Source organism: Acinonyx jubatus, chromosome A3 (genome assembly GCF_027475565.1).
Source record: "Acinonyx jubatus isolate Ajub_Pintada_27869175 chromosome A3, VMU_Ajub_asm_v1.0, whole genome shotgun sequence".
Lineage (NCBI taxonomy): Eukaryota > Metazoa > Chordata > Mammalia > Carnivora > Felidae > Acinonyx > Acinonyx jubatus.
The window spans coordinates 89,280,232-89,299,450 of NC_069388.1; the positions used below are offsets into that span (position 1 = coordinate 89,280,232).

At 47.6% G+C, this 19,219-nt stretch overlaps 1 protein-coding gene across 2 annotated transcripts in view; it reads left to right on the forward strand.

The window, feature by feature from the left end:
- Nucleotides 1-4,261: 4,261 nt before the first annotated feature.
- The window catches only part of HK2 (hexokinase 2), a 61,731-nt gene continuing 46,773 nt past the window's right edge, over nucleotides 4,262-19,219 (forward strand). Inside the window, exon 1 of one of the 2 annotated variants that reach the window (XM_027072123.2) lies at nucleotides 4,262-4,786. In XM_027072123.2, coding sequence (XP_026927924.1) covers nucleotides 4,724-4,786 — 63 coding nt within the window. In that variant the 5' untranslated portion in view covers nucleotides 4,262-4,723. Of the gene's footprint in view, nucleotides 4,787-4,858; nucleotides 5,307-19,219 lie in introns of those variants that run through there. The other variant, XM_027072124.2, reaches the window with a different exon arrangement.

Below are 19,219 nucleotides of genomic sequence, written 5' to 3' on the forward strand. Positions count from 1 at the left end.
ATAATTTGGGCATCACTCTTGAATGGCAAGAGCTTGATTCTCTGGCCCTCCAGAAGATCCTGAAAGGGGCTAAATATACATCAGTTAACTATTTTTCTGCTTAAACTAGCTTGACTAGGTTCTTTTTGTAAATCTGACTGATAAAATGAGGTAGTTGTGTATCTTGTGGCTTACATTTTTGTTTTAACTGCTTTCAATGCCTTTTTTCCCCAATCTCCCAAATTCATACATTATAACTACGAAACTATGAACTATGAAACACAAGCAATTATGGAAATAATTAGGGCCCAAAGTTAAAGACAACACAATGCAAGGTTCCAAGTATTTACATTCAGGGAAGGACCACCCTCAGTCTTAAAATCCTCTGCATAACCTCATCACTTATAACTTGCTGCAAACTTGATAAATCCTAATAAGAAAAAGAAATATTTGGGAGATAGAGATCTTTTGGCAAAGAGGTCCCTTCCCAGGACGGCTCCCTAAAGGCTGATGGCCAGGCTCGGGTCAGTCCTATGTGAGGCCTGATATAAAAGCTGACATTTGTGTCCATCATACCACCCTTGGCTGACTCTGTCTCTGTATTGCAGCTCTGTCTCTTCCTCTTCTGAAACTCATATAGAAACACATACATGTTTAGCTCTCAGCAATCAACCTTTCCATTCTGCACTAATTGTTTTATGTGTTGGTTTTATATCTCTGATTAAACAATTAATCCCTCAGGGGCAAGGACCATGTCTTGTGTTTCTTTTATATTTATTACAGCATTGAACAGACTGTCCTGAACATTGTAAGGGTTTGCTTAATAAATATTTGCTGATTGATTTCTCTCTTGGAGCTGTGGAGTGTATATTAATGGATATCTCATGATTCTAAAATGTCTGTGAATGTATGTGTGTGTGTCTGTGTGCGTGAGAAGGGGAGAGAGAAAAAGAGAGAGAGGGGTCTGAGAGTTAATAAATCATAAACTCAAGGCATGGATTTTGGAGCTAGAAAAGTCAAAGACACAAGTCTTAGCCTTGTGAGCAAACCACCATTAGTTTGTCATGTATAAATTGCGGCTTATAACAATACCTACCTTAACTACCTCCTGGGATTGTGGGCTTCAGAAGAGATAGTTTGTATTTGAGACACCCTGTGATTATTACCTGGTCCACATGAAGTGGGACCAGAGAGGGGAGTTGAGAAGAGGCTCTAAAGTTAGTGTATAGAGAAGGGATCAGAGCTGACTTGACCCACTGGGTTTAGTCCCACTTGCCTGGGGCTAACAGGTTTTATAACACTGGACTATTGGGTTTCCAAGTATTTCCAGGTAGCAGGTATCCTCCTCTTTATCCTCCACTTCTAGCCAAAGGCATCAATTCTACCTCAGACTTTAAAACATCTAAACCTGTAGCCTGTTACCTTGTATCACTCCCACCTTGGTTCAGGCCCTGGTCCTACCTTACAGCTTAGGGCTCTTTCTGCCTCTGGTCTCTAACCTCCTCCCCCATGGCCCCCACATGGAGGACAGTTATTGGCCTAAAAAAGCAAATCTGATCACATCACTTCTCTATGAAGCTTTGTTGGATGTCTAAACCTATTTTTTTTTTTTCTTTTTGGTATTTCTATATCTAAAGAGGGAAGCCCAGTTATGAGGCTGTTTCAGTCAGGTGAGAGATGTTGGGTGTGTGAACTAGGAAAGATCTAGAGGTAGAAAAGATTAGACAAATAAATATTTAAAACTATAAACCCTTTCTGTGTATGCATGTGTGTACTGTTATATAAAACATGAACAATGGTTATTTCTAAAATTTCTTCTATTCATTTAGATATTCAACAAATATTTATTGTGTGCCCACCATGTGCTGGGAACTATTCTAGGCACTGCAGATATGAGGGAACAACATAGATACAGGTCTTGCCTTCTAACAGCTCACTGTCTAGTTAGGAAAGAAAGAACACACAGAAAATCAATAGGAAATCCATCAGGACCATGTGAGTGTGACTGGGGGAACCACTTGAGATAAACTGGTCAGGAGAAAGTCCTCTGAAGAGGTGATATTTAAGCTGAACTTCAATGAGGAGCAAGAGTCAGCTAAACACAGATCTGGAGAAGGATATTCCAGATAGAAGAAAAACAAAGAGTAAAGGCCCTTGGATGGGAAAAGAGTTTGGCATTTTTGAGGACAACATGCCCGTGTGAATGCCAGGCAGTGTGCTGGGGAAAGTAGTATGGGATGGGGTGAAAAGGGAGCCGGGGGCTATATCATACCATTGTCAGGATTTTGAATTTTATTCTAGGGTTAGAATCCATTAGATGGCTTTGAGCCAGGGAGGGAGAGACACAGAATGGTTTATCTTTTAAACAGGTCACTCTGGTCCCTGAGTAAGAAGACTGTGTAGGGGTCATGATGGAGGCAGGCATAAATGGAAGCTGCGACAAAATTGGCTGATGTAGTGTTGGCACTGGCTGGGTTTTTGATGGCTTGGCTAGGAGGTATCCAAGGACATGGAGAGAAGCGATCAATTACAGGGTTTACTTTATGGGTCAGACTGACTGCTTGCTGATGGACTGACTGGATATGAGGGTGAGTGGCAGGAAGGAATTAAGGATGACTTAGGGTGGATGGTGATGTCATTTGCTGAGACAACTGGGAAAGGCATAGATTAGGGGAAAATAGTTGTGTTTGGCTTTGGACATGTTAAGTGTGAGATGTAAGTCATTCAGTGGAGGTGAGAAATGGTTGTTGGAGAAATGTCTGGAGCTCCTGGAGAGCTATAGATTTATATCTGTGAGTTACCAGCATGTAGATAATGTAACAGTCATGAGGCTGGGAGGGATCACCCCGGGAGACAGCATAACCAGATCAGAGGGTGGAGGACAGCCCTGGAATATTCCAGCATTCACCAGTAGAGAAAACAGGGTCTGAGGAGCTGGAGGAACACCAGGAGGGTGGAGCTTCCTGAACTCCCACAGAGGAAGGTGTGTCCAGATATCTGGAGGATGTGGTCAACTATGCACAGGTATCACAAGAAGTGCAGTAAGACAAGGGTAGAAGTGAGATAAGAACACAGGATTTGGCAACATGCAAGTCGTTATGATGAGAATGACAAAAGCAGTTTGGGACCCAGGCCTGAAGTTGGCAAGGGTACATAGCTTTTAAGAAGTTTTGCTGAGAGGATGGATCATGGATGTTTTTGTTATTTCTGTCTCTGTATTCCAACCATGAACATTTAATACCTACATAATACTACAATAATACATACTTTGCAGATAGCACCCCACTCTTTGGGAGAAGGAGAAACTCCTCAGTACAACACGGAAGCCCTTCATCTCCCCTCCCTTGCTACCTCTCCAACCCCAGGCTCACTATTCTCCACAAGCACCAATCTGCTGTCTGCAGCAGTCTATATTTCATTCTCGCTAGCTGCCACCGCGTATATGACCTCCCACTCCTCTCAGCATCTGTAAGCCACCCCATCCCGCCCCACACACGGATTCGGTTACACACGAATCACCCACCCAGTTTCACCCACACGTCCGTCCCACAGATGCAGATAAAGCTCCTTTCCTGCTTTCTCCTTCCCCAGGCCCCTTAGAGAGGTAGGATAGGAAACTAGGGAAGAGAACTGGGCCTCAAAGTCAGGCGGGTGTGGGTTCCTTCCTGCATCTGCCACTTACTAGCTGTCTGACTTTGGGCAAGTCTCTTAACGGCTCGTGCCTCAGTCTTCTCATCTGTAAAATGAAGTTAGTAAAAAACACACCCTATCCGTTTTGCGATGCCTGAGCAGCAGCTACGGTGCCTCATTTTGCTTCACCGTTGCTCCCTGTTGAGCCACAACAGGTGAGGATTGAGATGCTTCAGAAATGTGACCCGGCAATGGGGGCCCCTCACATGACCCCGAGATACCAGAGGTGTCTCTCTCCTCGAACAAGGCACGTGCGGGCCGGGTGACCTGTCTTTCCAGTAGGCCCACACTCTGGATCTGTGATCACGCGCCCCCCACCCATAGCTGAGCCTGACGCGGCGGTGGCTCATGCGCCTTTCCGCCCCAGCCTCTAGCCACGGACCACACGTCCCATCCCTGCCGCCCGGCCCCGCCCCCTGCCCCGGGCGCGCCCCTCCAGTTTGCCGGCTCGGGTGTCGGAGGGGCCGCGCCCGCGGGCCGCGGGCGCGGATTGGCTGCGCCGCGGCGGCGGGCGGCCTGTGGGCGCACACACCCTCCCCGTGCAGCCAATGGGAGTGCGCGCGTCACTGATCGGGAGGCCCGCGAGCCGGCAGCGCCTCAATAAGCCACATTGTTGCACGAAACTCCGGAGCAGGAGTCCCGGGCCGCCTCTAGCGCCGCCGTGTCATCAAGCGAAGATCCGTGGGCAAGAGCAGCACGCGTGTTGAGCCGGAGAGGTCCACTCGCTCAAGTGAGGCCGGACTGAGATTCTTCCCAAGTTGAGCCTTTGGTGATTCTGTGGTGAAGTTAGCGCCTTGGCGGCGGGGCCACCCCGACACGTCGCCAGGAGTGATTTTTGGGCGCCTTCTGGGAATTCGGACTCCCAAAACCTGTTTCTGGAGACCCTAGACTCTCCCGCCAGGCGTGCCATCGCCTTCTTTTTGTGCCGCCCGGATTCACTGCTCCTGGCCGGGCCGCCAAGCCCGGATACAAAGCGGTCGGATCGCGCTGCCCTCCGCCCCCGCACGCGCTCCAGCCTCGGTTTCCCAACTCGGCGCCGACGGGCCGCGGCAGGATGATCGCCTCACATCTGCTCGCCTACTTCTTCACGGAGCTCAACCATGACCAAGTGCAGAAGGTAGGCAAGCGCGTGCAGGGGCGGCTGGCTCGCTTCTGACAAAGTTGTGCGGTCCCCGGCCGGCCGCGGACTCTCCGTCTTGACCCTGCGGGGGACCGCTTCCACCCCATTCGGGGCCGTGGGTGCGGAAAAAGTCAGGGCTGCCGGGAAACTCCAGGGCGCGAGGAGCCACGTCCGCTAGGCACCGGCAGGCGTGTGCGCGCGTGCGAGGCGCCTGGGCTCGCGCTCCGCGCGGCTCTCCGCCTTCCTGACACCCTGCGCGCGCTCGCGCTTTTTTCTTTTCTTTTTTTTTTTTCCGCTGGAGGGGCGGGTCAGCCAGCACGTAGTCTGAGACTGCGGAGTCCACGTGGGTGGAGCCCCCCTTTGGCCGCCGGAGTTCCGGCGAGAGCACGTGTGGAGAATCTTGGCTGCGGTGGGGGAGGCTCCTCTGCCACGTGGGACTGCCAGGGGGCTCCCGCTCCGAACGAGCGCGTCTTGGGGACGTGCAGTTCCCCTCGGCGTTCCTCATGGCCTCGCGCAGGTGGGCTTGGGGAGAGGCCCCCTCCCCCGCCAGAGGGAGTTGGGACGGGGGCCAAGTAACTCCGTCCGCCGCACCCCCTCCCCGGAACTGAGGCGCCCGGAACTGAGGCCCCGCGATGGGCGTACATCCCCCACCGATCGGCCTCTGGACCGCCAGGCCTGGAGTGGCCGGGGCCCGCCTCCAAGAAGAGGGCCAACTTTGGTTGATACTTCTGGTGCTCCTAAAACTTGCTCGAGGAGGATCTCCCCCCCCCCCCCCCCCACTTTTCCGTCTTTTTAAGAAAAGTTTTTGTTATGTAAACGAGCTTATTCCTGCCTTAGGCTCCGACAGGTCTGCCTACCTAGTTCTCGGCAGGTTCATATTCTCTCTCTTTTATCTCTCTCCCCCCCCCCCCCCCCCCCGGTCTCTCGCCAGGTCATTTCCATAAGAAAGAGCTTCTGGCCCCGCCGGGACCAAGCTCTAGGTGCTTCGGGATATGGGGTGGGGGTGGGGGGTGGGGCCCGGCCCAAGGTGCAATCACTTTAGGGAGAATTGAGTTTCTGAAATCCTGGGGATTTCTGGATTGGCACCTGACCATGCACCTCAGCTAGGACTTGAGAAGAGGGGATGGGCTGAGGCGGAGGTAGGGGTGTCCAGACCTGTGAGGCAATGACAGCGTTGCTCAATTGCATACTTGAAGCTTCTGTGTCTTACAGGGAACACAATTTTGGGAGAATGTCTTGACATAAATTCGGTGCGGGGACCTGCTCTTACTCCCATTCTGGGTATTGTGAGAGCAAAGGTGGGCTGCCATTATGGTGCTTTCAGAGCAGAGACACATGAATCCCCATATAAAACATGGCCATACTCAGCCTCAGACTGGAGTAGCAAGCAGCGGGAGGCTGGTTTAGTTGAGTTTTACTCTGCTTATAAAACGGCTGTTGCTCTCTCATTCCTGGGATGTAGCTCTGCTCTGCACTTTAATGCAGTTTATTTAAGAATGTGTCTGTGAGCCGGCAGGATCTTGGCAACTTCTTTCGGCTTCTCTGCCCAAGAAGTGAGTTAACCCTTGGGGAAGACTCATCCCTTGGCAAATTCTAAAGCAGGAAGCTGGAGGATTATTAATCCAGGGGAGGTCTTCTCGGATGTGTGAATATCAGACCAGGACATTTTAATTCTTTTACAAATTGTCTCCTACTCCAGGGGAGGGAGGCTAAGACCTGAACCGTGTCATGGAATGGATTGGGGGCCATCTCTTTGGTCCCAGAGTGGAGAGATTACTAGCCAGGGTATCTGGAAATGAGTTCTAATCTCTGTTTTATGGTTTATTAACCTCAGGACCTGAGCAAGTCACTTTGCCTCTTTGGCCTGCTGATTTCTTTTTGTGTCTTCAGCAGGCTCCACGCTCAGTGCGGAGCCTGACATCATGACCTGAGCCAAAATAAAGAGTTGGAAGCTTTAACTGACTGAGCCATCCAGGTGCCCCTGGTTTCTCTTGGTAAAAGGGGACTGACAGCAGTGGTCCTGTCCACTTTATAGAGTTGTGATGATTAAGCACAATAATGTAGAAATGTCTTTCTTGTAGGTTACTCTTATCTACACTCACAACTTCTTTTACCCTGGGAAGTATCTGGGGGGAGACAGGTGTATTTCCTCTAAATTACCAATGGGGGCAGAATAGAGTCAGGCCCTTAATTTACCAGGTGTCAGAACCTGGGGCTTGGCCTCCTGGCTTAGGTGAGCAAAGCTGTTTGATTCCAGCTGCAATTAGATAGGAAGTAGGAAGAGAATCAGAATATTTTGGAAGCATCTTTTCAAGTTGCTGCTACAAGGATGAGTTAGGAAAGAAGGATGAAGCTTGAGTTTAATTTTAGAGTCTTGAAAAGGTCTTGATTTGGACTCTTCTGAAATCCCCATTATCTTACATATTCTGGATTGTGGTCTGAGGCATGGAAAACATAGATTCACCTGCCCAAAACTGTCACCCGCCTCCCTTCCCCCACCCCCCGCCTCCAATTTGTATCCTGATGGACAAGCCCAATGTTTTGTACCATTAGGAGGAGAGTAAGCGTCGTTTGCTCACTTTTGCCGATTAATGCTTTGAAACTCAAGAGCAAATACTTATAGCATCTACTGTGTACCAGGCACTGGTTTAAGCTCTTTACATTTGTTAGCTTATTAACATTCATAACAACCTCACAAAGTAGATGCAGTTATTGACAGCATTCCTGTTTTATTGGTGAGGAACGAAGGCACAGTAACTTGTCCAGGGTCACTAGCTTTTTTGTAAAACGTGGGAATTAAAGCCATGCAGTTGGGCTCCAGAGTCCCATGCTCTTGACCACATTCACCTGCTTCTGGGAACAATATTGGACTCCATCCTAGCCTGTGTCTGCATTCACTCTTGGATGCTGGCCGCACCCTCACTTAGCATGCCCAGAAATGCAACTAGCTCTTCTCTTGGTTGCATTAATGGCACCAGTACCCTCCTGCCATTCTGGCTGGGAGCTTTGGACTCATTTCATTGACTTTCCTTTCTGATTGCTACACATTTGTCAACCGGTGTCTGGCTTACTTCAGAGGCCTCCTAGGGTTTCTCTGTTTCCACTCTCTTTCAGGAGCCAGACTGGAACATTTCAGAAGCCTTTTAACACCGCATGCTGAATGCCCCCTGACTTCTTCATATTCTGTATCTTCACTCCCCAAGGACTTGCCTGGCCATTCCTTTGAATGCCACACTCTTCACACTAGGGGCTTTTGCCTTATCATGGCATTTTTATCATCCCACTGTGCATCAGAGTTGGTAGTTTTCAGTTCCAGTTCCTTCCTCAGGACAGGGAGAATCCTGGCTGTTCATCTTTGTAGCCACAGTTTCTGGCTACTGATGTACTCAATGAGTGTGAGGATGAGGGAGGGGACCTTCCTGGAGACAGCAGCTCAGCAAGGGCTGTGGGAAGGGGAGGAGGGTGAGAGGCAGATTGGGGGATGGCTAGTTCTGGGCTGAAGGGATGGGTGGATGGGGAGACATTAAGAGAGAAAGGCAGTGGGCTCTTCCTTCATCAAGACCCAAGGTTGATCCTGAGAAAAGGTGGGGGGCTGGGGGGCACGGGGAAAAAGGCAGAGAGTAAGGGTGTTTCCTGTCTTCCAGCAATCAAGGCTTTATGCTCTGTCTGTGGAGAGATAGAGGATTCTTTTTATTAATTGCGGTATAATTAATATTCAAGATACAGGGTTTTTGCCGCTTGGGAATGAGAATCAGTTTTAACCATGGAAGTGAAATGAAGTGTGCATGCCTGCCTTTAGCCATTGGCCAAATTATTTAACATGCACAGACTGGTGACATATTTTCACTCCAGTTATGGCATATAGATAGCTCATTCGGGCTTCTTTCTGTGTGAGTGAAGGGTGGCTTTCAACTCTGGACTTAAGAGTGGGAGGAATATCTTGGAAGCAGAAAATTCAGCAGAGCCCCTAAGAGTCAAGATAGACAAGAGTTTTAATGTTTTCTGAGAACTTATTGTGGGTACCAAGCCCTCTGGCTACTACGTGGGAAACTGAAACTAAGACCCCTTTCACTTGTCTGGTGAGATAAGTTAGTAGTGAAGAGAGGGTGCCTTACCATGGGGTGAGGAGTTAGAGACCTCCAGAGAACCTTGATGGGTATGCCTTGAGCACCTGCTATGTGCCACTAATCTTCAGATAAGGGGTTAAAATACCAGGAGTTCAGTACTGATCACAACCTTACTGAGATTAGTTTTGGCTGAGTTAACTGACATTGACCGGTACAGTTTTGCGTTTGTTCAGCTTGTATGTACTACTTAGCATCCTAATGCTGTCTCTTCTCTGCTCAGGAGCAGTTGATGGTGGTAGGAATGTTTTGTAACTTTTGCTAATCATCCATTTTTTTTGTATCACCAAATTTCTATTTCAGAGAGCTCCGGGAAGCCCTTTTCTTTACCATTGAACTAATTAAAATTCCCTTTGAGGCTCCTCAGATAAAGCCAACTTTTTTTTTTTTTTTTTTAAACATCACTTTTCAAAGTTGAACTTTTCCAGCACTGTGAGAAGGGTGAGGGCAGCTAGGGGCCCTTTTCCAAGGGGAATCAAAACAACACAAACTGCAACAGTTTTCTCAAAATCTGGCAGCCAGAGTAAGGAGATCTGATGTACTAAAAGACCTCAGGAACCCCAGAAAACTGGCTTCCTTTGTTCAGATACTTCTTTAAAAGACGACTCTAGATAATGGGTTCCTCATTATCATTGTTGAGTTTTGCAGTCAGCAAGTTTGGTTTGTTTTCCAACACTGTGTGTTGTCTGTCTTTTCCTTTCCAAAGCAGTGGGGGGCTGGGGGTTGAACAGATCAGATCCCAGAGTTCATTGGCTGAGTCTTAATATCGCACACCACAGATCACAGGCTATGCTTTCTTGTACTGGAGTGGTTGTTTCTGCTTGCTTCTCAAGCAGGTCTTTCAACTGAAGTGCTGTTGGCATTTTGGGCCATGCAGTCTTTTGTGAGGGGTGATCCCAATCTATAGTAAAGAGCAAGGATTCCCACTGTACCCAAGTTGACAGGGGCAAAGCCTGTGTTTTATTTGTTTCTTTGTTTGGTTTCTTTTTGTTACTACTTCTTTTGAACCATAGTTTTCAACTATTGGTGATTTTGCCCTCCAGTGGACTTTGGTAATGTTTGGAGACATTTTTGTCTGTCACAGGTTAGGTAGGTGAGGATACGTTATTGCATCTAGTAGGTAGAAGCAAGGGAGGTGCTCAATCCTACGACACACAGGACAGTCCCCTTGCAACAAAGACTTTTTTGGCCCCAGATATCTGTAGGTTGAGAAGCTGTGTTAGAAGAGCATAGTTCATCCCCTCCTTCAGTTTTATAGTGCATTGTTCATGGTCATAGAGCTACTTAATAGCATCTGTAACTAAGACCTTGGCTGTCAGCTCTCAGGGTGCCAGGACATGGGACAGTCATGGTAGGAAGTGGTCTTTTACAAAAGTTGAATTTGAGGTGAAGTCTGCAGACTATGGCAGTCAGCAGATGTCCATGACCCCTGGATAATGGGTAGGTTACCTGGGTTACTGTTTTTCTGTATTTAACCAGAAGAATGTGGGCAATGTAAGCACTCCAGGAAGCCCATGGGAGAGAAGTCTGCTCAGTTATCCACAAGAGAATCTCACCCTGGTTGTTGCTGGGATTTTCATGGAGGCCAGGCATCCATCAGTCTTCTGAACAAAGCAGGCGGATGAGCTGACAGAACATGAGTAAAGGAGCTACTATAGCTGGGGGCAGAAGAGAGAGGCCAGTGATACCCACCAAGGGCCAGTCCAGCAGTCATATTGGGAGAAGCTGTGTGGTGAGTGATAGAGCCAGTCTCCTAGGGTTGAGTCCTGGCTTATGTAACCAGCTTTGTGAACTTGGGACAGTTAATTTAACCTTTGTAGGGCACTGTTTCTTCCTCTTGTAAAATGGAGAGTTTTGGAATTAATGCCTTAATAGGGTTATTGTAGGGATTAAAGAGAGTTCATATATAGGAAGCTCTTGGAGCTGTGCCTGACACATAGTCAGTTCTTCATGTTTTAAATATTAGTACATAGAGAACTACAAGCATATAGTACCACACTCTTAGATATCCTACTGTGCTGTCATCTGGGCAGGAGCAAAAGAGGCCCTTTTTCTTTTTTCCCCGAGGGCTTTTAGGGCATATGGATTCTGGAACATTGGTGCTTTCTGTCAGATGTCGGGTTGGAGTAGAAGATAGGGTGGGCAGAAGGATAGGAAGTCCCTAAATATGAGGACTAAGGAAGCATCCTCACCTGCCCTCTCTGCCATCTAAAACTGTGTCTTTCCTGGGCATAGGAGAACCATCCTTAAGTTCTTTGTCTAACTTGCTTTCCTCTGGGAAGTAGCATCTCCACTGGAGGGTCTTGGGGATGCCATGGCCACTGGTGTACCACAGCTTGAAGCATCCTCCGTGGAAGGCATGACTGATCACAGCATCAGTTCCACCCTTTTCACTGTAGAAACCTAGTCCCCTCCTCTTTAGTCCCTCCCCCAAAGGGCAGAGGCTCCCAGGGCAGTTGCTGAGACCACTTAGGCTGCAGTTGGCCAATGAGATGCTTGTTTACCCTTCCTTACATCTGCTCCAGACTCTGACTTCCCACTGAGAAGCCGCTTGGGGTGGGGGATGCCCTGGGCTGTTGAGTCATGGTAGGTTTTGGTCCCACTGATCCCTGGAGTTTCACTGAAAGGAACCATCAATCTCATGTTATTTTGGCACATCGGGTAGAGGATCTGTGGCCATCTTGGGTCTCAGCAGAGAGCTCTTTGCCCCTCATATACAGACTCTGGACTGTCTAGTGTGGCCCTTCCTGACACTTGGGTACCCAGGGCCCTTTCTTGACAAAGCCCAAGGCAACCTTCTTTGTGGAACCCACACTTGCCTTCCCCGATCCCTGTATAGGCTTTGTCTTGTCCAAACCCAGTTGGGAGTCTTGGCTTTGTTGCCCTGAAATGCTGCTCTCTTTTAAGGGTGGCCATGCTTTTTGCACTTTTGTCTATGGGTCTCTAAGCATTTCCTTGATGTTCCTTCCTAGGAGTGACCTTGGTTAAAACTTACCTTGGAGTTAACCAAGAGAGTGAGTCAGGGCTGAGACCTTGGCCCTTGGTGCCCACCCATCCAGCCTTCCTGCCTCTTCTCACCTTAGCTCAGTGACTCCACCCTGGAGGTGGTTCATGTGCTGCAAAGGCCTTATTCCCAGACTCTTCCTTCTGGCATCTCATATTGTCTGATAGAGGAGTTAAGCCAGATAAGCCATCAGGGTTAAATGAGGGCATGTGAAGCTACACTTTTCCTTTTTCCCATTTGAGAGACTTCCTCCTCCTGCTTCCTCCCAAATTTTCCTGTCTCAACCCCTTCCAGGGAAGCTTTCTAGCCACGTCTCATCAGTTCCTCCATCAATACCTAAAGCTCTTAAAATAACAAACATTTCTAAGTGCTGGGCTTTGTCTATGCACTCACACTCAGGCCATCCTGAAGCAGCCCTCTCAGGTAGACATTATTATTACCTATTGTTCAGATAAAGACAGTAGGGTACAGAAAGGGACAGCACCTTCCTTGTTCAAGGGCCAGCCAGAATTCAAACCCAGGCAGCCTGACCCCAGAACCCAGACCCTTAAACCCAGCCTGGGGCTGCCTGGAACAACTGGAGATGGCCACTTGTGTTTCAGTTTCATGGGGCTGTGAGTCAGGTGTCATTTGGGACCTTTGGATCATCTAGTTCCAGTTCTTCATTTTATAGATGAGGAAACCAGGTGCTGTGTACCGAGTGACCAGCCCAAGTTTATATAGGACAAGCCCCAGAGCAAGAACCCAGTTTCTTGGTCCCTGTTTCCCTTTTGGCACCAGTTGTGCAGCATGAGCTCTTCCCATCAGTCAGGCGTGGGCTCCTCAAGAACAGAGGCAGGATTTGCCTTGCGGCCTGTACCTAGAGTAACCCTATAATTTATTGTCCAAACTGGGCCACTTTGGGTAAAAGGGGACACTGTTAATACTTACGCTGCTACCTCAGTGTAAACTGAGCTCGTTCTAGGCTAACTGGACATATGGTTGCCCTGTCCGTGGTGGCTGTGATTGTGGGGTGGGCGGGCAGACTGGTAAGGTCTGGGGCAGGACATGGTGCGCAGGGACAGATCCACAGGGGCTCAGTGCAGCAGGTGGACACCTGGCAGCAGGCAGGAGTAGGTCGTTCAGACACGAGGCTCAGGGGTAGACTCAGGTCCCTGGCATGGGGCTATCCAGGGAAGGCAGAATCTGACACTTCGGGGGCCTGGGGGACTGACCAGGGCAGCCAGGTAGCTGTAGAGGAAACCATGCTACAGCCAGGGTCATGTGCCGTCAGGGCTCAGGTGAAAAACAGGGTTAGGCTCTGAGCCCCTAGGTATTCTAGAGTGGCTAGCTCTCCCCTTTACCCAGGTTACTCTCCCACTGCTTCGTCACACTGTAGCCCCTTGTATGTGACTGTGACCTATGATTTGAACACCTAGTGTATCTCAGTACTGAGATAACTGTTGGCATCACAAGTGTGAAGTTGGGAACCTGTGTGAGTGCCCTTAGTCCTCTGGGACCAGTGAGGGTGGAAAGACACAAGGTATCAAAAGTGTTTTGGCAGCTGGGAATTTGGGGAGACGCCATTTGTTCTGGGCCCTGAAGGGCAAGTGGGAGTTTGTTAGACCAGAGGAGGAGAACATTCTAGGTGTGGGGTCAACATGTATACCTTTGTAACCTTTTTGAGGCACTCCTTAGAATTCTATTGATGTGTGCATGATTTAAGGGATTGTAAATCTGTATTTTATTACGGTGAAAGGAACTGCCTACTATCTGCCCTTACTTTCAGTTTGTAATTACTTGCTGACATATTTGCCTCCTACCAATCGACTGAACCCCTTGCAGGCAAATACTGGGGTCTCCTTTCCCCTGGCGTCCTCTGCCCCTAGCACACTCCATTTAGCACTCAATTAATGTGTGTAAATAACTATGCCAGGGTCATGTACACCTGGGACATATCATCACCATGCTGCCCAACAGCTGGAACAGAATGTCTGAGGACAGGAAGGTCCCGAGACCTATCCATGTCCCAAATCCCATCTCCTGGACCCCTGACGGGTGCTGTTGCCTGAGGTCTGTCTGGCTGTAACTCCAGTCAGCTGAGGCAAGAACTGGAAGAACAGGAAACCCTGTGACTCACGGAGGTGCAGCAGGATCCCGGAGGAGTGGCCTATAAGCCTCTAGGTCAGCTCCACACTTAGCCTGGCGCCCCAGGCTTGTGAGTGCGTGGTGCGTCAGCTGGAATCTCCCTGAGGTGGCATGGTGGCCCCAGTGAGGTTCTGCCTTGTCCCATCCTGAAGAAAGTGTTTTGGCAGATCTGTTACTTTTGGTTGGCTGCCTTTCAGACGAAGGAGCCTTAAAGAATCCAGGATCTGTTGTGTCTTTGCCTCCTCAGTTTATCTTTTTTTTTCTTTTCTTTTCTTTTCTTTTCTTTTCTTTTCTTTTCTTTTCTTTTCTTTTCTTTTCTTTTCTTTTCTTTTCTTTTCTTTTCTTTTCTTTTCTTTTCTTATCAGAAACATCTGGCCTTGGCTTGGCAACATTACAGGATAAACTTGCTGCTCTTTGCACAGCCTTGGTCCTCCCAGGAGAAGTTTGTGAAGGCATTATTATTAATGAGGTCACTGACAGTAGTTACCTGGGTTTCCCAGGATGGGCACACCTGTGCCCTAGGTTAGGGCACTCAGCTGACCACTGGATGTTGTGGGGCCTGCCAGGGACTTGGCCTGTGGTTTGGGGAAGCTTCTCCAAGCCTTGGTTTCCTTGTCAAAGATTTGAGGTAACACTGGCAAAGGAATAATGCAAAAATAAATTCTTTTGAAACTAAGTTGCAAGCCTGTGTCAGCATGTAGAGTCACTGGAAGGCTGTGTGTGGCTGCATTTAGATTATGGCTCCCCCCTCTGGTCTGACCTCTTACAGACTTCTTTGATCTTCTTGGGCCCTCTTGACCATGAGTAGGGGGTAGACCAGGGCCTTGACCTTTATTCCTTCTGTATTTTAAAATTATAGTATAATATGCACAAGAAACTGAAAACACCAGGTAACCACCACCCAGATACAGTAACCGATCATTACCAGCACTAAGTGTAATCACTGTCCTACCTTCTGTCAGCATAGATCTGTTTCTGTACTTCATATAAATGGACTCATAAGGTATGTCCCTTTCAGTGTCTAGCTTCTTTCGCCCAACTTTATTATTTTTTTATTTCTTATTACAAAAAATTTTTTAAATGTTTATTTTTGAGAAAGAGAGAGAGAGAGAGAGAGAGAGAGAGAGAGCTCGAGTTGGGGAGGGGCAGAGAGAGAGAGGGAGACACAGAATCTGAAGCAGGCTCCAGGCTCTGAGCAGTCAGCACAGAGCCTGACACGGGCCCAAACCCGAGAACTGAGAGATGATGACCTAAGCTGAAGTTGGATGCTTAACTGACTGAACCACCCAGGCACCTCTCTTTCACCCAACCTTATATTGTGAGATTCATCTATGTATGTTGCTATATGTGTGGTAGGTGGTGTTTTTTGTTTTTGATTTTTTAATTTAAATCCAAGTTAGTTAATATATAGTGTGATAATGATGTCAGGAATAGAATTTAGTGATTCATCACATACGAATAACACCCAGTGGGTAGGTGGTGGTTCTTAACAATTGCTGTATAGTATCCCTTCTCCTCTACCCCCAACCCTGTTTCAACTGTCTGATTTAAAGCAGGTGAGACCAGTCAGAGCCCTTCAAGAGGGTGCAGACTTTCTGAAATTTCTTTTCAGAAACTTGTATATATACAAATATACAGGTCATCTGTGTAGATGGCCTGATTATATCTTTGGGACAAGAGCGTGAGTGCTAGGAAAGTTAAAATTCAATCAGTTGGTCTGCTTGGGGTCTGGAAGAGGCTAAAGAGTAGCAGTCAGCTGCTGTCCCTCCAGCACCTCCTGGAGCCTGGGGACAGAATGTCCAGCAGTGCTTCCGGGTGGCCCTGACGTTACATGCTTGTGGAGTTGCTTTCTTATCCAGTTTATTCATTTGAATTCACACTTCTGTTGAAGAGGATGTGTCCTGTAGGGATGGCTGATGAGCATTTGTTTGATCATGTATTATTTATTATTTCTGCTTACTAAGAGGATTAGGTGATCTAGTTCAGCTTTCAGTAAAAGGAATAGACAAGGGTGACTACCAACACGCATGGAACCAGGGGCGGTTCACTGGAGTGGAGAGCAGAGCTCTGAGTTTCCCGGCAGTCTGGGCAAAAAGGACAGCTGTCCTTGAAGCAGTTGTTTTCATTTCACTGGCCTGTGGCAGGAAGCAGTGACTCTGGGCAGCCAGACTTTCTCCTGGCACCAAACCCTACAGAAATGTAAATGGTCAGTAAATAACACAGCAACTTTACACAGTGGGGTGACCTTTATGATCCTTCCTTCCCGTGATCCCATGACTAAAAGTGGTAGGTTTAAGTCATACTAATATGAAGACATTGTAGTAGGGAGTTAATGTAATACAGTGAGGTGAGTAGTTTTCTGGTCCTAGAATTCATAATGTCTTTCCAAGATCTTGGCCCACACCTTCTGAGCCCTTTCACATGATATCCCTACTCTCCAGGTCAACATCTATCCACTGAAATGTATGTTGGATATATGTTCTTAGCCCAGAACAGTCTCCCCTGCATGCCAGTCTCACCGGCCACTTACTCACACCTGTGACACTTCTGGGGCTGCCTTGCATTGTGCTCCCTTTGTTATCTACTGGGATCCATCCTCCATTCATTTCAGAGACATTCATTTGTTGGGTCTAAAATACGATTTGAGTTCTGTGCTATCTTGTAAAGTCTTAGAGAATAGGAATCTTGAGTTCTTTTAAAAAAAATTTTGTTTGTGTGTGTATATATGTAATGTACCATTCAATGGCATTCAGTACATTCATGTTGTCGTACAACCATCATTACTATTCATTTCCAGAATTGATTTCTTCTATTAATTAATTTATTTTTAAAAATTTTTTATTCATTTTTGAGAAAGAGAGAGACAGAACATTAGTTGGGGAGGGGCAGAGAGAGAGGGAGACACAGAATCCAAAGCAAGCTCCGGTCTCTGAGCTGGCAGCACAGACCCTGACGTGGGGCTCGAACTCAGCGAACTGTGAGATCGTGACCTGAGCTGAAGTCAGACGCTTAACCGACCAAGCCACCCAGGCGCCCCTGATTTCTTTTAAAATCATGTTCCTGTACACTGTAGTGCTTTGCATGTAACTGTTTTCATCACAGGCTATACAATGGGAGAAACTGGGGTTGAAGCAATGGCCAGAGTTCTGGGGTTGAATGATACAAATCTTACAGAGACAGATGTTGAAATTTAAGGTTTCTTCCACACTTCCCTTTGAAACCTCTTAAGGTATTCAACTTAGGATTTGTAATACTTTGTATAATCAACTGTCAAAATTAGAATATTGTTGTCTTCTGGATCTGACCAGTTTGGTCAGGACTGTTTTCCCACTGGGATCAGACAGGGCGGCTTTAGGATGTAGTCAGTGGCCACCAGCCATTCAGTTGGAATTGGCCTGCAAGATGACATGGGCCCTTGTGGACCAGCAGCAGGATTGTCATTTATTGTTTTTGACAATAGAAGAAGGTGTCTGGGTGATTCAGATCGTAGTCTCAGCTGTGTGACCTTGGTCAAGTCTGCCCCCTTGGCCTCAGTCTTTCCAAGGTCCCTTTCTGGCTTCCACCTGTAGGCCTTTCCTTTCAGGACTTCCCCATGCCTGGCCGGGGCTGTGTCTCCTCCACCCAGGACACTGCACACTTTTTGGTGGATCTTTTGTGAGGGTGACCTGCTCTCTCCATTCTCTGCATCATTGCTGTGCCATAATTTCCCCTCCTTTTAGGGCTAGTCTGGAGGAAAATGTGGACACTGAAGGAGACAGGCTTCTCATTTAGGGTGTTACCTCATTTCATAAAGAGTATGGTATTAATTTCTCTTTAGAACTTCTCCTGCCTCTACTCACAATCCTCTAGAGGAAACAGGGATGTTGGACTGGTGTGTTAGCGGAAGAAACTGACCAAAATTGCCCAATGAGGAAGTTCTAGTCTCAAGATTGCTAAAGAGATGTCATTTAAAACTGCTATCAGGGCGCCTGGGTGGCTCAGTTGGTTAAGCATCTGACTTCAGCTCGGGTCACGATCTTGCAGTATGTGGGTTCAAGTCCCACGTTGGGCTCTGTGCTGACAGCTTAGAGCCTGGAGCCTGCTAAGGATTCTGTGTCTCCCTCTCTCTCTGCCCCTCCCCTGCCTGTGCTCTGTCTCTCTCTCTCTTGTTCTCTCTCAAAAATAAATAGACATTAAAAAATTTTTTAAACTGTTAACCACTTTTTCTTTAACACACGTGCTTGCCTCCAGGCAGGCAGGTGACCTTCTAATACTTCAGCCAGGCTTTGCTTTCAGCCTGCCTCTGTTTCCCCAGTTTCTTCTTTCCCTCTTTCTCCCTGCTAGAGTTTTAAAGAGAAGCAGCCCAGTGTGATAGGTCACACATCCACCACAGAAAGAGAAGGAACAGTTTGGGGAAACAGCCTCTCCTTTTGTTAACCCTGAATGTGACTAAGGTAGGGTTAAGAAGTGTCACTGATCCGCTGACGGTGCCACTGGCCAGTGGGGAGTCTAGGAGGAAAAGAGAATGGTTAGATAGAGCTTTAGATCCATCATAAAGCCATTTATGCCAGTGACTGCTGTGTGGCACATTCATCCCGTTTTACAGGGAGGAAACTGGGTCTCAGAGAGTGACTCATCCAGTGTTACATACCTGTACATATGCTACAGCCAGGATTTGAATGATTTTTCTGATGCCACAGCTTGGCTAGACCATCTCTAACTATGAAATGAGGGTTGGCCTGAGTGATTCTGCTTTGATAGTTTCCAACCACCTGAATGTTTCCAACAAGTATACAGGGTTTAATCTTTCCAATTCCCAGCACCCAGGATCAACACAGGATTATTTCACACTTGGCCTAATGTCTTATTAACTACTGACTTCCAAAGACTGCAGGTAGAAAAATGGTAGAAATGACCTTAGGCAGTGTTGACCGGAATATAGCCCACTATTCTCACATTATTGGCATGGTGGTTACCAGCCTAAGGAGAGGGGAAGATGTTTGAACTTCTAAAGGTATCAGTCAGTTTGGTCAGTCTGGAATGAATCTCTGGAATTCTTAATGTTTTTAAAAAGCTCCTCATGTCAGTCATGCTGATGTGTCACCAAGTTTGGGAACTCTTATCCCAAGTGGTAGAATGGAGACTAGACAGAAGTTCTCAGAAAGTAGATTTCTCTCAAATTGAGGAAACATTTTT